This window comes from Manis pentadactyla, chromosome 6 (assembly GCF_030020395.1).
Source record: "Manis pentadactyla isolate mManPen7 chromosome 6, mManPen7.hap1, whole genome shotgun sequence".
Lineage (NCBI taxonomy): Eukaryota > Metazoa > Chordata > Mammalia > Pholidota > Manidae > Manis > Manis pentadactyla.
Genome location: NC_080024.1, coordinates 28,986,514 through 29,001,118, shown reverse-complemented (window position 1 = coordinate 29,001,118; position 14,605 = coordinate 28,986,514). Strand labels below are relative to the sequence as shown.

The following is a 14,605-nucleotide window of genomic DNA, read 5'->3' as shown; positions in this document are numbered from 1 at the left end:
TGTGGGACAGAAAGTCATGTACACATCAGTACAACTTACAGGTAGAGGGGTTAAGGTGGGGTGAGGATCCCTAAATATTCCTCCTGATATGCAGATCGTGCCCTTCATGGACAGCTGCAATAGACCAGAACAATGGCCAGTAGTTCCTTCTGTGCTGCTTACTGGTAAAGTGAGCCTTTGATTTGCCTCTCTGACACACTTGCTGTTTTGTAAAGTTGTGCCTATAAAATGCAGGGTCCATTTTATAGTGACAGCAATCTGAGGCTTGTGAATTCTTCAGGGAGAGCTGGCCCACCCTCCACAAGTGTTTCTCCCTATACTTCATCTGTTTATTCATGATTTTCAAGTCAGTAGGCTTGAGGGTAAAATGGAATCCAAGAAAGAAAAGCTAGGGAGTAAATGCTTATGAAGATGGTAAGATAATAAAAACAGGTAAAGTCTATTTTCTTGAAAGAATCAAGGAAGAAACTAATTGGCTACTAAGAAATCACAGTCCACCTCTTCTGCAGTTATGGGGCAGACAGCCTATTTGTATTTCTGTATTATATATATGTAATTATTTGATAAACTTAGAAATTACTAGATTGTATTCAAATACTGTTGGTTAAAATGTGAGATCACACTCTCTAAATGCTGAGTTTCTAAATGCAGTGTATAAAATCAATGAGGCAGTATTTTATTAATCTGTTTCTTGTGGGTTGTTTACCATAAAGGCCCAACTTGTTTAACCAACAAGGCTGAGAGAAGACTGCCCTAGTAGTTGCCCTGAACGAGCAGCCACCACAGGAATCCTGCCCTGAAACCTAAGCCACACTGTAGGAATCTCCAACTGAGGCTGGCACCCAGCCTCCACCTAGGGGCCGGGAAATGTACAGCTTATTGATAGTTGTGTGGTAGGTGTGAACGAGTGTGGAAGATGACCTAGATTTGTTGGAACCAATAAACAGAATGAGTGACTTTAAGGACTGGGGCTCAAGTGTAGCCTTTGAGCTAAGTTATGGGTGGCTATTCATTGTTTTGATGCTAACTGCATTTATCGTTGAATAGAGCTTAGATGGTTGTTAATGAGTTGACTAGGTGTGGGAAACAAGATACTTGGGAATGTAATTAAATAAAAATATATAATAAAATACAAACAGGTAATGCTATTATTGTTGGGGAATAAATTTCATTCATTTTGCTTTTCAAGGGTGAAGTGTTTTTGGTGTTTTAAATTGTTTTTAGTTCTGGGCCTGAGAGGTAGAAGTGTATTGAGATTTTTATTTGAAACATGCTCGGTAGTGTTACCATCATTGAGATAATAGCAATTTACCATGCTGATGGCATGTAATAAGTTTTAAACTCTCAACTTTAACATAAAAGGTTAATGCTATTAGTTTCTTAATGATATTACACCATAGATGCAGATCATTTTTTGAAATATTTTAGTGGAACTGATTCAAGGACAACTGGTATGAAATTGTGGTTTGACCTGCAGATTTCTGACCATTGTCTGCAGTATAAGCCTGTCGTGTGGACATAGGGTTGCCTGCGTTAGTTGTCTAAGAATAGCATCTGTCTTTAGACCTAAGGAAGTGTTGGAAGAGCTCACAAATGTGAGACATCTTCTGATGAGATTAGCATTTGGATATCTCTGTAGGCAGGACTGCGCAGTGGTCAACCTGTGGTAGTAATTGCCCTGGTTTCAGGTCCTGTGCAGGAGCGATGTATGAGTCAAAGCTTAAGTGTTCATAGTTGGTGTACCCATAGCTTCAGTATCACTGATGACCTGTGGTTTTTATAGTCAAGGAAGGGTTACTGATCTTATCTATTGTGTAGATTTCATAGTTATAGGAAGGCAATTAGGATTAAAATGATAGCTGGTAGGATGGTTCAATAGTTTCTACTTCTTGTGTATCTGTAGTGCTTGTTAACTCTGGATGTTAACATTAATGAAATAATACAAAGAACTAGTGAGCTAACTAGAAAAATCACTGATCACAGAAATGGAGTTCTTCCATAAAGGGGGATGTTGCATCTTCAAAGCTGAGTTGGAACTGATATGCCATGGATGATATAAGGGTTTGAACCTATAGTTTAGCTTTGACAAAGTTATGTAGTTTTTACTAATGTCACAGTTATTGAGAAAGTCATAATGATTAGGATGTTGGCTTAAAACCAGTTTTAGAGGGTTCAGTTCCTTTCTTATTTGGAATATGTTCTTCAAATGTATCATATGGTGGAGGGGCAAGAAGGCATCCGTGTGGTCACTGGAGATGAATGTTAGTTTCTAGTATTACCACTTTTCGTTTAATTGCAAAGTCTTCTCAAACTATGGAAATCATTAGTATTACTGCTGCTAATGAAATAAATAAGCCTGTGGAAGAGAGAGCATTTCATGGTGTTTATGCATCTGGCAGTCAGAGTAACACTGTGGTAACCTGGAAAGGCCCAGAAAGTGCTGTGGAAAGAAAGTTGCATTAACTCCAACCAGTATAATTTGCTTTAGGTTGTTATGTTATACAGCCTCCATCTGAGGTTGTAAATATGTGATCCTGTTTAATTTTGATCCTGTAAATTCTAAAATTTTAAATTATGTTTCATTCTTTCATAAAAGTATTTCTCATTTGCATCCTTCTTCAGTTGCAAGCTTCGTAGGCAATTCCCCACAGGCTTCCAGACCAGCTGCAGTAACACCATGTCAGCAGCAGCTTGACTAATAACATTAGGACTGTATGTAATTCATCTTGACATTTATAGTGTGATATTGATGAAAATGCTCAGGTTGTTGTATTTTATAAGCATGCACCTACTACTTTGGCCATTCATTTTTAGGCAGCATGCTGCCTGAAGAGCAGATTCAGTGATATTTTTAATCTCTCCTGATAAGAGAAATCACAGTCAGCCTTTTCCTGGTTTGACTTAGAACTTTATTTCTGGATTCCTTAACAGTCTACAGAATACTACTGGCAATACTGGAGTGATTTAGTCTTTTGCATATCACCTTGGTGTTTATTTTAATAGCTCTTAAATGTAGACCCTTTTCTAATGCCCGTCTCAGGGATTTCTGAGGCTATTTTTAATCTGCTAGGGGTTCCAGGAATTTTAACAAGATCTTAATGTCAGTTGGCCATTTCCCCATAGCATCCATCAGTTTTACAAAAATCCAAGTGAGACAAAACTCCTACCCTCATAGAGCTAACATTAAGTGAGGAAGTCAGGCAATAAGATGTGTTTTTAAAAGTAGAATATCCAGTATGTTAGTTGGAGATATGTGCTATGGAAAAAAAAATGCAGGAAAGACATGAAATGCCAGGAAGTAAGGGAGGTTGTTGTGAAACAGACTGGGTAGAAAGGGAAGGCCACCCTGAGAAGAAAATTTAGGTAAGGGCCTGATGGAAGTGAGGGGGTGGCTGAAGGTGTGTTAGGGGGACCAATTCCTGGTGGCAGGAGGGCAGTGCACAGACCTACAGGTGGCAAGGAGGAGGAGGCAAGTGGAGTGACTGCATCAGGAATAAAGCAGCAGGAGATGAGGTCAGAAAGGTACAGGGGAGGGAGACAGATCGCCCAGGGCCTCACAGGTGGTGTTTCCAGAAGGCTTTGGCTTTTTCCAAGTGAGAAAGGAAGCTGCTGAAGAGTGCTAAGCACAGTGCCGGTCATCTGTCTCAGGCTTTAACAGAATTCCTAGCAGTGTGGCAGGGCCAGAAGCAAGGAGACCTGCGTGGAAGCCACCACAATGATACAGGAGGAGGAAGTTGATGGCTTAGAGCTTGCTTAACCCCCCACAGGCACCCACCACAGGCCATGTCCCAAATACAACCAGCCCCCCAGAGCCCACTGTCCTGACTCTCATGGGAATCACTCCCTCACTAGTTACTTGAGTTTTATCACCCAGATGTCCATCCCTGAACATTACAGCTTTGCCTGTTGTTTAGTTTGGGAGGAGTACAGAGGATGTCTTAAGAGAATGTCTTTTTTTTTAACATTCAGTTTCCTTTCTATCTCTTTTTTCCCATTACAATTTAGGGAAGAAACAGATCATTTGTCCTCCAGCTTCCCATGCCTGGATTTTGCTGACTATATTGTATAGTTTAGCATGTTCTACTCTCCTCTCTATCTCCTGTAAATTTGTTAGATTTGAGTTTGAATTTTTGAACAAAACAATTTCAGAGGTGATACAGTGTTTTTCATCAAGAGGTATGTACTATCTGGTAGGCTCTATTTTTGTGACATGAGCAGCTGCCAACACTCAATGCCCAGATCCTTAATTCATTAGCTTCCTTGTACATTCGTATGTTGAAAAATGTCCATAAAGAGAACCTCTTTCAATCACTGTGTGGTCATGCATTTTGTATCGGAACTGTCTGAGTAGGAAAGGCAGGGCAATATTGCTCCTCCCTCCCCTTTGATAAGCCAGATTTCAAAGAGCTGCTTTCTCAGCACCCTCCGAAGAGGACTAATTGAATATATTCGTTGTTGTATCATGAACTCAATGATATACATATTTGATGTATTTAAATCCACTGCCATTATCTTTATTGATGTTCAAACTATCCCATCTTTTGCCAGTGGACTTAGGTCACAATCCCGAGTCACCCTTGACAGCTTCCTTGCTATATGGTATGGCAAGATATTCTAGAGCCATCTTACATATTTCCTGCCACACACCTACCTACAAGCAGCCACTTAAATTTTAATATTTTGTGTTTAGAAAGAAAAACAGGAAGCTTGTAAGCTGATAGGAATGATCAGGCCTAAAGAGGCAAAAGCGATGCTGCAGGGCAGAACCCCCTGGAGCAGTGTCCTGGAAGAGGTGAGTGGGAGGCCCTCAGCAGGATAGACTTCTCATTGGCGCCGAGCATCAGGAGCAAAGACAAAGGCTGTGGGTCCAGGTGAAGGTGGGTAAGAGGCGGTGTGGGAGGCTGCACAAGTTCTCTTCTGATTGCTCCAGTCTTCTCAGTCAAAGAAGAAATGTCATCAGCTAAGAATGAGAATGGAGGAAGGGGCCCAGAGGTCAGAGAGCAAGAGAGGAAGCAGTGTGACTGCTCAGCAGCACGCAGAGCCTCCTGAATGAGCCTGGCAGCAATGACTCTCTCCCAGCCTCTCTGAGCGGCCTGGCACAGGCCCAGGACGAGCACAGAGCTGCATGTGACCTTGTTTTCGGCCTTATGAAGACGATGAAGGATGAAGCAAGGACAGGCTCGGTGTTAGCAGTATGTGAAGATGGTGATAGAATGACAGATTCATGCTGGGAAGGAGAGAAGGGAGGCAATGTCCAGTTCATAAAAGACTAGTGGAAACTGAGCCAAAAAGACCACATAGCCCAATGCCACTCCCTTGATAACGGAGAAAGAACATGTAAACACTTGTCCTCACAGTTTTGTAAGCAATGCCTAAACTTATTCAAACATGTGAGCACCAACTATGTACTAGAGACACAGATATGAGCAAGGACATCCTTGCCCTCTAGGAACTCAGAGAGTCCCATGAGGGAGAGAGACACAAACGTAACTGTGATGCAACATGGGAGTAAAATATGGGAACATGGGTGTGCCACGAAATTATGTGGTCACAAAGGAGAAATTCTTCCAAGAGGAGCAGAGGTCAAAGCAAGACTTTGGAAGGAAGGGAAATCTAAGCTCACACGTAAAAGATGTGGCCCTAACGAGGGGGCAGGGGTGAAGAAAGGGCACTCCAGCAGAAGGGCCAGGCCAGGAGCAGTGTGCACCCCTGGGACCGCTGCCTGGCAGCCTACAGCGCAGCCTGCGGGTCCTGCAGGCAGTGGGGGACACAGGTCACCCCATCACTGTGGCCTCTTAGCGGGTCACTCTGACCCCCTGGGGAGAGTGGGCCCCAGTTTCCATCAGGAAAGTACACGTGAGAAGACAAAGCAGAGATGAAAGATCAGGTGGGAATGTGGGTATAATTACAGAGAAGATAGGTGATGAAGGCTCTACCCAGGCAGTGGGAATGGAAAGGGAGAAATGCAATCAAGAAATAGTTGCTAGACAGAAAGACAGAATCATTAGAGCTCAAGGGACAGTTGGGGTTGGGGAAGGCATGCCAGAGTCAGCCTGCATGACTGCTTGGCTAGTGATGATAACTCAGAACAAAAGAGAAAGGTCGAGTTTGGAAAAGGAGGAAGAGTTCAAGTTTAAATATGTATTGCTTGAGGTGCTGACGAATAGCTAGGTAGAGACGTCTAGTTTTCAGTTAAACATATAAATGAAAGTCCAGTGGAGACTTGAACTAGAATTATAGAAAACTAAAAGACAATTTCTTCCTGAGCATTAGATTTTTAGACAGTGGTCCCCAGACTTGGTTGAGCATCAGATTACCTGGGAAACTTTTAAAATCCAGATTCTCTGACCTACCACAATTCACGAAACTCTATCTTTATTTTTGTTTTCTAAGAATAGTTTCCAAGTATTCCAAAGGCTGGAGAGATTTTCAAACTAAGAACCAGCATGTAAGAGTCAGAACTTGATTCAAATTTTGACTACATAGTCCATTAGCTCTGTGACCCTGGGCAAGTTACTTAAACCCTACTGTTAAGCCTTCACCCCTTTCTCCTGGCTAATGCCACATAACCTCTTGAAGACATCTCCAAGTAGGCCTACCATGCAGACAGGTAGTGAGGATGGGAGAATGCAAAGACACAGCACACAGAACACTGGAACCACCCAGTAAACAGCAGCTGTTTTTTTCTCTATCAGGTAAGTTTCATCGCCCTATGTTAACGTTCTGCATTGCACTTAACCTTTTTGGGGCTTTTTATGTAATTTGCTTCTCCTCCCTCTCCTCCCAGGTAGGATTAGAATGGAAGCTTCCTGAGAGCATGACCTTCACGACTTGCTCACCTGCTCTATCTGCTGTACCTACAAACGTGCCAGGCTCAGGGTGGGCGTTCAGGAATAAGTGACTCAGGTTATGAAAAATGACAGTACTTTAAAAAGGAGATCAATCTCTTCCTGACATTTCAAAATCCTGTCTATTCTAGTTCTCTTTCCATTTTAAAGAGAGAAACTTTTTCTTACCCTCAGGTTTCAACATCAAAACTTCTCCACCCTAATATTTTGTGACCACTACAAATAATTAGTATGAAAATCATGTACTAGCAGAGAAATGCATATGACATGATGCTAAAGGAAACGTGTGTACATATATATATACCTGCACACATATATACACATCTGTAACCATTATTACAACTGTGATTAAAAGTACAGATGGATAAAAAAGAATGGAAGGAAATACACCAAAATGCTAATTGTAATTATGCTGCAGAGTCATGAATAATTAGAATCTTTGGAAGGTTTTCCCCTCCTTTTCAGACTGTTTCTAAGACTATTTTTGTAAGAGTTAACATCACTTTTATAATGGAAACATTAATTTTCATGATTTTCTAGTTTGTTCATCTCTTATTCCAGAACTATTTGAGTCTTAACTGTGTGGCAGGTGCTGTGCTAGGCCCAAGGACACACTGAATGAGACATGGTCCACTCACAAAGGCGTATCACACTCACCCAGCAGGGCAGCCACTATGCCCACCAGCCCCGTGCCAGCACCCAGCTCCACGGCAGAGCGGCCCCTGAGCTCCACAGCTCCCATCTCCAGGTATGTGGAAAGCACAACAGCCTGAGTCAAAACACAGCATTATGATAAAGGTCAATAAGAGCTTCAAGAGCTGAGGGGTTTCAAGTAGGCTACATGCTGGCAGGAAGGGATCACACACCCCTCTCCCACTGCAAGGTTCTCTTCCCAGCTTTACACACTGAGCTCAGCTGCTGCTGGGACGGAACCTCCTAGAGCCAGCAGACACCACGTCTGTCTGACAGCATGGCTACCCAGGCCCCACCAAAGTCCCTAACAGGGACAGCACTGGTCAGTGACACTGCCCACACAAGCTGAGAAATTTAATTTCACACTGTGTCACAGCACTTTTACACTTGAGGTTTACAACACTACTTGAGCAGAGCTGACGTGACCAGTGTGATTTTGCTTAAGGGGCTGCCCCTTTCCTCAGTTATGCTCAAGTCAGCAAAGCCATAACATTACCCAGAGGTTCTTGGAGCTGTGCTCCTTTTCTGTGTCCCTGACAGTCATCACCTCACAGGATCTCTCACCGTCTATTATTGGGCATCAAAAGAGAAGTTTTGGTCAAAGTTTGGAATACTTGATGTGTGTGTGAGTTAGCATTTGCACACAATTCTATAAATACATTACATATTTTTAAAAAATAATAGTGAGCAATTACATATGAAATGCTCACTTCAGGATTGTACTGTTAACATAATTTAAAAATATAATTTGGTTTTCATGCCCACATACTGTTAGTATAATTAGCAATTCCTCTTACAATGAGCATTTAGGAGGCTCACCCATTTCATTCCTCACTACTGTATCTTTATTACTGGTTCTGGGAATACTTTTTATGTAGTTACCTTGGGCTAGATTCCTAGAAGTAGTATCACTGGGTTAGAATATATTAAGATTTTTATTCCTAAATGTTTCTCTGACACCCCTAAAACAATGCTAAAATTGTCAACTTTTATCTACGCCAATTATTTATCCAAAATTAAACGAGCTCCCACTGAATCCCAGGTATAATGCTAGATGCTCAGGGCAAGTCACTGTCACAAGCAGCTGACAGAACAGTAGTGGGAAAGGAAGAAGTGAAAAAGCAATTGTATAATTTTGCAACGATTACAACTATGGAAACTGAAAACATATGATCATCTTTTTGGCCTTTAACATTTGACAATATTCTTTGTGTGATACTTTCAAAATTAAACTTAACTTAAAAATTGACTTAATGAGTGACCAGGGCAGTTAGGGGCTCCTGCTCTCCCTCCAGTCCTACCTCTGTCCTACTGCGTAAGTGACTGATGAGTCATTTACCTTCCCTCAGTTTTCTCTCACTAGCCCTTAAAATGCAACCTATTTGCTGGGGGAGGAGGCAGGAAAGTATTTCTAATCGACACAAATTTTTTTGGAGGGGGTGGAGGGATGACAATGTGTTAAAACTGAGCTTGGTGATGGTTGCACCATTCTGAATTTACATTTTAAAAAATCACTTAATTGTACACTATTGTACACTTTAAAAAGGTGGAATGTATGGTATATGAATTATATCTCTATAAAGCTGGTGTTTTAAAAAAATAAAGACCAGTCTTAGAATCAACTGCGGAGGTACTCAGAGATCCCCAGGGCTTACTTACCGCGTCCCAAACAACTGCTGCGACTCCCAGCTGCCTCCAGTCCTGCCGAATATGGATCGTGTGATTTGCAAAGGAGAAGGTGGCAAGAGGCTTGTGGAATTTCTGCAACCCCATTCCTGCGGTCTCCTCATAAGGCACCAGGGCCATTTTGCCTGCGCCCAGCTTTCTGCTCCCTCAAAGCTGTTGGGCAAAAGAATCCTGAGTGACCTCCTGGCCAGAAAATGCATTCTCTCTCAAGTAGCTCCAAATGCTTTTTAACGTCGTTTTACAAGCTCAAAAGAAGAAACAGGTGTCTAACTGTCAAATTCCTTTTGCATGGCTTTTCCTCTTATAGGAAGTGTAGATGTAACTCCGAATTCATGGCTAAGGAATGTCTTTGGGCAAAAAGAACCCAGAACTGTACAACTCTTGCAGGATGATGCCCTCCACACTCCATTACCGTTCCGTGAATTCGCAACGGTTTATGAGTGAGCGAGGCAGGGGTGAGAGCCCAGCGCCGCGCAGAAAACGCTTTCTAATCTGCCCAGGTCCACGCGGACTGCAGGGCGACCCGCTCGCGGGAAGCTGTTTGTTTTGGCCTTCCCTCCACCCTTTCTGAATCAGTGCGTTCACAGTGACAACCACGGTCCCGCACCTGCGCTCGACCGATCTGATTTTCCTGCTTTTTGACCCCAGCTGGGCGGTTCCCTCGTCTCGAGTCTGGGCGTGAAAGACACTCATGGATTCCGAGTCGCTCGTGGGAGGAGCGAGAGCACGGGCTGGGGGCCTGCCCCGAGTGCCCCAAGCCTGCCCCCGGCCGCCCCCTAGGGGTCCGACAGGGGCGCGCTCCCCTCCCGCGGCCCCAGAGCTCGGGATCCCGGCGGGATGTGGGGTGGGGCCCGGTCCACAGCGCCCTCGGAAGCCCCTGCCGCACGCCGGGGGTGCCGCCCAGGTGGCCCGAAGCGCCGCCCGCGACACCCTGGGGCCTGAGACGCGACCTCGCCTCTACTCACGGTTGCCGAGTCGGTCGCCGCGCGGTGCTCTTGGCTTTCTCCGCCCCGCGGTCGGCTGCGGAAACGCCCGGCCTTAAAGGGCCCGAGAGCCGGGGAACGGGCGGGGCAGGCGGCCGAGGTGGGCGGCCCCCGAGGCAAACACGCGCTTCCGGTCCGCCACCTGCCAGACGGGGGCGCCCAGAGCAAGGTGCCGGGACGGCGGGAGGGACGCTGCAGGGGCGCCCCCGTGGGTCCCCAGTGCTCAGGCCGCCGCATCAGTTCCCCTGCCGCCCGGCGCTGCGCGGCGGGGAGAGCAGGAGCGAGGTGCCGGGCCGGCTGGGGCGTGGACAGGGCCCTGGACGCCGCTGGCGGGGGGCGGGAGGCCGCCCACCCGGCGCGGGACACGTTCTCACGCACGTTCCCGTTATCTGCCTGGGAGCTCGTTCCCGCGCTTGCTTGCTTTTTGTTTCTTTTCCTTTGCTTTTTAAAATTTGCTGCGTTTTAGTGTTAAATTTGTCCGGTTAGTCGGTGTAGGAGAAAGTTCGCTCGGAAGTATGTGTGACCACATTCGTGCTCGTGTCGCCGAACGGGGTCCGAAGCGGTGTAATCGCCGTGCGGTGACAGCAGCGTGGGAAAGGGACGGAGCCCCCATCAGCTATAGCGTGACCCGGAGTCCGCACGTGCGGCCCCGGCCTGGATTGTTAAGACAGGGCCGGCGGGCGCGCGGCGGCCTCAGACCCGATCCCTGGAGGTTGCTGCAGACCCAGAGTCCCACTCTACTTCTCCCGGGCCGACGGCCGGCGCCCCTGCCCCTAGGACGGCCATTCTGGCCCCCGGGCTGCGGGCGCTCGGAAGGCACGCGGCTGAAGTGCGCCCCCACCAGCGTAACCGTGCGGGACGCCGTCCTGCTGTCGGGCGGCGTCCTTCCCTTCCCGGAGCCTGGCTCCAGCCGCTCCTCGCACCTGCCGCCCCTCTGCCTTGGAGATCCTCAGCCCCGCGGGCGTGCACTGGAGCGCTGTTCTACTCCGGGTAGCGGGACTCTGCCACCGGAAAGCCTCGGTTGGTGTGCGGTGGGCGTGAGCATTGGTACTTTTAAGAGCTTCCTGGGAATTCCCGGAGGGACCAGACCAGCTGTAAGACCCTCAGGCCGGGCCTAACTCCCTGCCTCCCCGCTTCTGCCATCCGCAGGGAGCGTGCCGACTTCTTTCCCGGTTTCTTTGACCTTCCAACCTAAGGCTGGGGCCGCAAAGGTGTCTTGAAGTGAACTTTGAAGGGCTTTTGCCTTTCTTGTTTTTGCATTGCTCAAGTTCATTTTTAAACTTGTATATAATAGAATTTATCTTTTGGAGCAGTTTTAAGTTCACAGCAAAATTGGAGGGAAAAATAGAGTCCTATACACTCCCTGCCCCACACGTTTATAATCTCCCCCATTCTCATCACCCCACCCCACCAGAGTGGTACATCTGTTGCACTTGAGGAACCTACACTGATATATCATTATCACCAAAGACCACAATTTATCTTAGGGTTTACTTTGGTGTACCTTTTATGAGTTTGGACAAATGTATGATGACATGTATACACCAGTACAGAGTGGTACACATCCCTAAAAAATTCTCCTGTGTTCCACCTATTCATCCCTCCCTCCTTCCTCCGTAACCCCTGGCAACCACTTATCTTTTTACTCAGCTCTTTGGTTAGATACCAAGGAATGTGAGGACACGATCAGATGGTAAGGGTATGTTGTGTTTTGTAAGAAATCCCCAAAACTGTCTTCCAAGGTGGCTGTACCGTTTTGCATTCCAACCTGCAGTTATTGAGAGTTTCTGTTGTTCCACATCCTTGTCAGCATTTGGTGGTATTGGTGCTTTGGATTTTAGCCATTCTAACAGGTGTGTTGTAATTGTTGTAATTTGCAATTCCCTAATGACATAGGATGTGGAACATCTTTTCATATGCTGATTTGCCATCTTTACATCTTCTTTGGTGAGGTGTCTGTTAAGGTCCAGCCCATTTTTTATCCTATTTTATTTAGTTTCCAGCTTTATTGAAATATAATTGACTTATTTGAGTTTAAGGTGTACAATGTGATGATTTGATACATGTATATCCTGCAAAGTGATTACTACAATCAGTTAACTCATCCATCACCTCATATAATTACAATTTTGTGTATGTGTGTGTATTTATGTGTGGTGAGAACATTTAAGATCTATTCTTGTAGCAGCTATCAAGTATATAATACCGCATTGTTAACTATAGTCACTACGCTGAATGTTAGATGAACTTACTTATCTTATAACTGTAAGTTTGTACCCTCTGACCAGCATCCCCTCATTTCCCCCACCCCTAGCTGCTAGCAACCACCATTCTGCTCTGTTCCTATGAGTTTGGTGGGGTTTTTTTTTTTTAAAACATTTCACATGTAAGTGAAATCATACAGTATTTGTCTGGCTTATTTCATTTAGCATTATGTTTTCTAGGTCCATCCATGTTGTTACCAATAGCAGGATTTCCTTTTTATGGCTGAATAATATTCCTCTATATAAATATATATATATATTTTTTTCCTTTATCCATTCTTTTGTTAATGGACCTAAGTTGTTTCCATGCCTTGGCTATTCTAAGTAGTGCAGGTATCTCTTCAAGATAGTGTTTTCATTTCTTTCAGATATATACATAGAATTGGGATAGCTGGATCATATGATAGCTCTATTCTTTTTCTTGTACATCAAAATCTCATTTACTGGGGAGATAGAGCACTGGAGGATGGGCCTGGGTCCTTCTCGCTGCACTGCTTGTTCATTGATGCTGCTTCTTGAGTCCTGTGGCTTCATGTTGGGCAGCTCTAGTGCCTGGAGAAGAGCTCCATGTGCAGGGCCTCAAATGTTTCATCTGCCCAAAAAGCCAACCCAACAGTGGCTGAGGATGGTGGCCATGCAGTTTGACTAGTGAAGCCACTCTCATCCGATGTCTTGCTGTTATCCAGAAGCTAATCATCCTTGTTCAGCCTCTGCTCATTGGACAACTGCTTGAGGATGCCATTGATGATGTGTTTCAGCTTCAACACAGTGCTTGGCTCCTTGGTCAGTGAAGAGGGTGGTCTTGTGGCCCTGGAGCATGAGGAACATGTCCACAGTGGCAGCCACCTCTCCCCTTCATGGGTTGACATGGCTGCTGATAGTTCCATTTTAAATATCTTGAGGAACCTTTGATACTGTTTCCTGTAGTGGCTGAACCAATTTACATTCCCACCAACAGTGCACGAGGATTCCCTTTTCTCCACATCCTCGCCAACACTTGTTATCTCATGTCTATTTAATAATAGCCATTCTAACAGATGTGAGGTGCTGTCTCACTGTGGTTGTGATTTGCATTTCCCTGATGATTAGGGATGTTGAGCATCTTTTCATATACCTGGCATTTGGCCCATTTTTAAATCTGATGATTTTCTTCTTGTTGAGTTTTAAGAATTGTTGGTATATTTTGGGGAACAGTCATTTATTAGATGTATCTTTTGCAAATGTTTTCTCTCAGTCTGTGACTTCTTTTCATTCTCTTGACAGTTTCTTTAGCAGAACACAAAACTTTAAGGAAGTCCAACTTATCAGTTATCTCTTTCATAGGTTGTGACAATGGTGTTGCATCTAAAAAATAATTGGCAAACCCAAGGTCTCTAGATTTCCTCCTACGTTACTGTCTAGGAATTTTATCAGTTTGCATTTTAATCTATGGTCCATTCCCAGTCAATTTTTGTGATGGGTGTAAGGTCTGTGTCTAAATTTTTTTTTTTTTTTGCACATGGCTATCTAGTTGTTCCAGCACCACTTGTTGAAAATACTGTCTTTTGTCCATTGTATTGCTGTTGCCCCTTAGTCAAGTCAGCTGACTTCATTTATATGGGTCTATTTGTGGGCTCTCTGTTCCATTGACCTGTTTGCCTATTCTGTCATCAGTACCACACTGTCTTGGTTACTGTAGCCTTATAGTAAGTCTGGACTCAGACAGGGTCAGTCCTCCAATTTTATTCTTCTTCAATATTTTATATATTTTTTCTTTTTTGGTCTTTGCTCCCTCTCCTTTTCTCTGTCCCAGTAGCTCCTTTCTCTCTTACCTCCTCTACCTCTCTCTGCTGCTTCTGCCCCTTCACTTTCCTTTTCCTTTTTTTTAGAACCTCTCTTCTTATTTTCCCTTTCCCTCTCTTTGTCCCTTTCCTTTTGGGAACCAGGATTGGGTACAAGAAGTATGGGCTTTAGGGCCAGAGAAACTGAAAATGTAAATTCTGCCTCTGACACTTTAATTAGTATGAACTTGAGCAATTTCCAAACCTCACTAGACCCCAGGCTCCTCAACCATAAAGCCTGGCGCCTCTCCTCTGTCCCTTCTCCCTGTGCTCCATTGTTTCTGCTGAAATCATACATAGGATTTTACAAA

At 44.7% G+C, this 14,605-nt stretch overlaps 1 protein-coding gene across 6 annotated transcripts in view; it reads right to left on the bottom strand.

Moving 5' to 3' along the window:
- The window catches only part of METTL21A (methyltransferase 21A, HSPA lysine), a 289,359-nt gene extending 278,996 nt beyond the window's left edge, over positions 1-10,363 (bottom strand). For 2 of the 6 annotated variants that reach the window (XM_057503645.1, XM_057503644.1), the window contains exons 1-3: positions 10,193-10,363; positions 9,201-9,380; positions 7,506-7,617 (exon numbers count right to left, since the gene is read on the bottom strand). In XM_057503645.1, the coding sequence (XP_057359628.1) occupies positions 7,506-7,617; positions 9,201-9,347 (259 nt within the window). In that variant the 5' untranslated portion in view covers positions 9,348-9,380; positions 10,193-10,363. Of the gene's footprint in view, positions 4,961-7,505; positions 7,618-9,200; positions 9,381-9,834; positions 10,165-10,192 lie in introns of those variants that run through there. The other 4 variants (XM_036920296.2, XM_057503646.1, XM_036920294.2 and 1 more) reach the window with 4 other exon arrangements.
- Between the last annotated feature and the right edge of the window lie 4,242 nt (positions 10,364-14,605).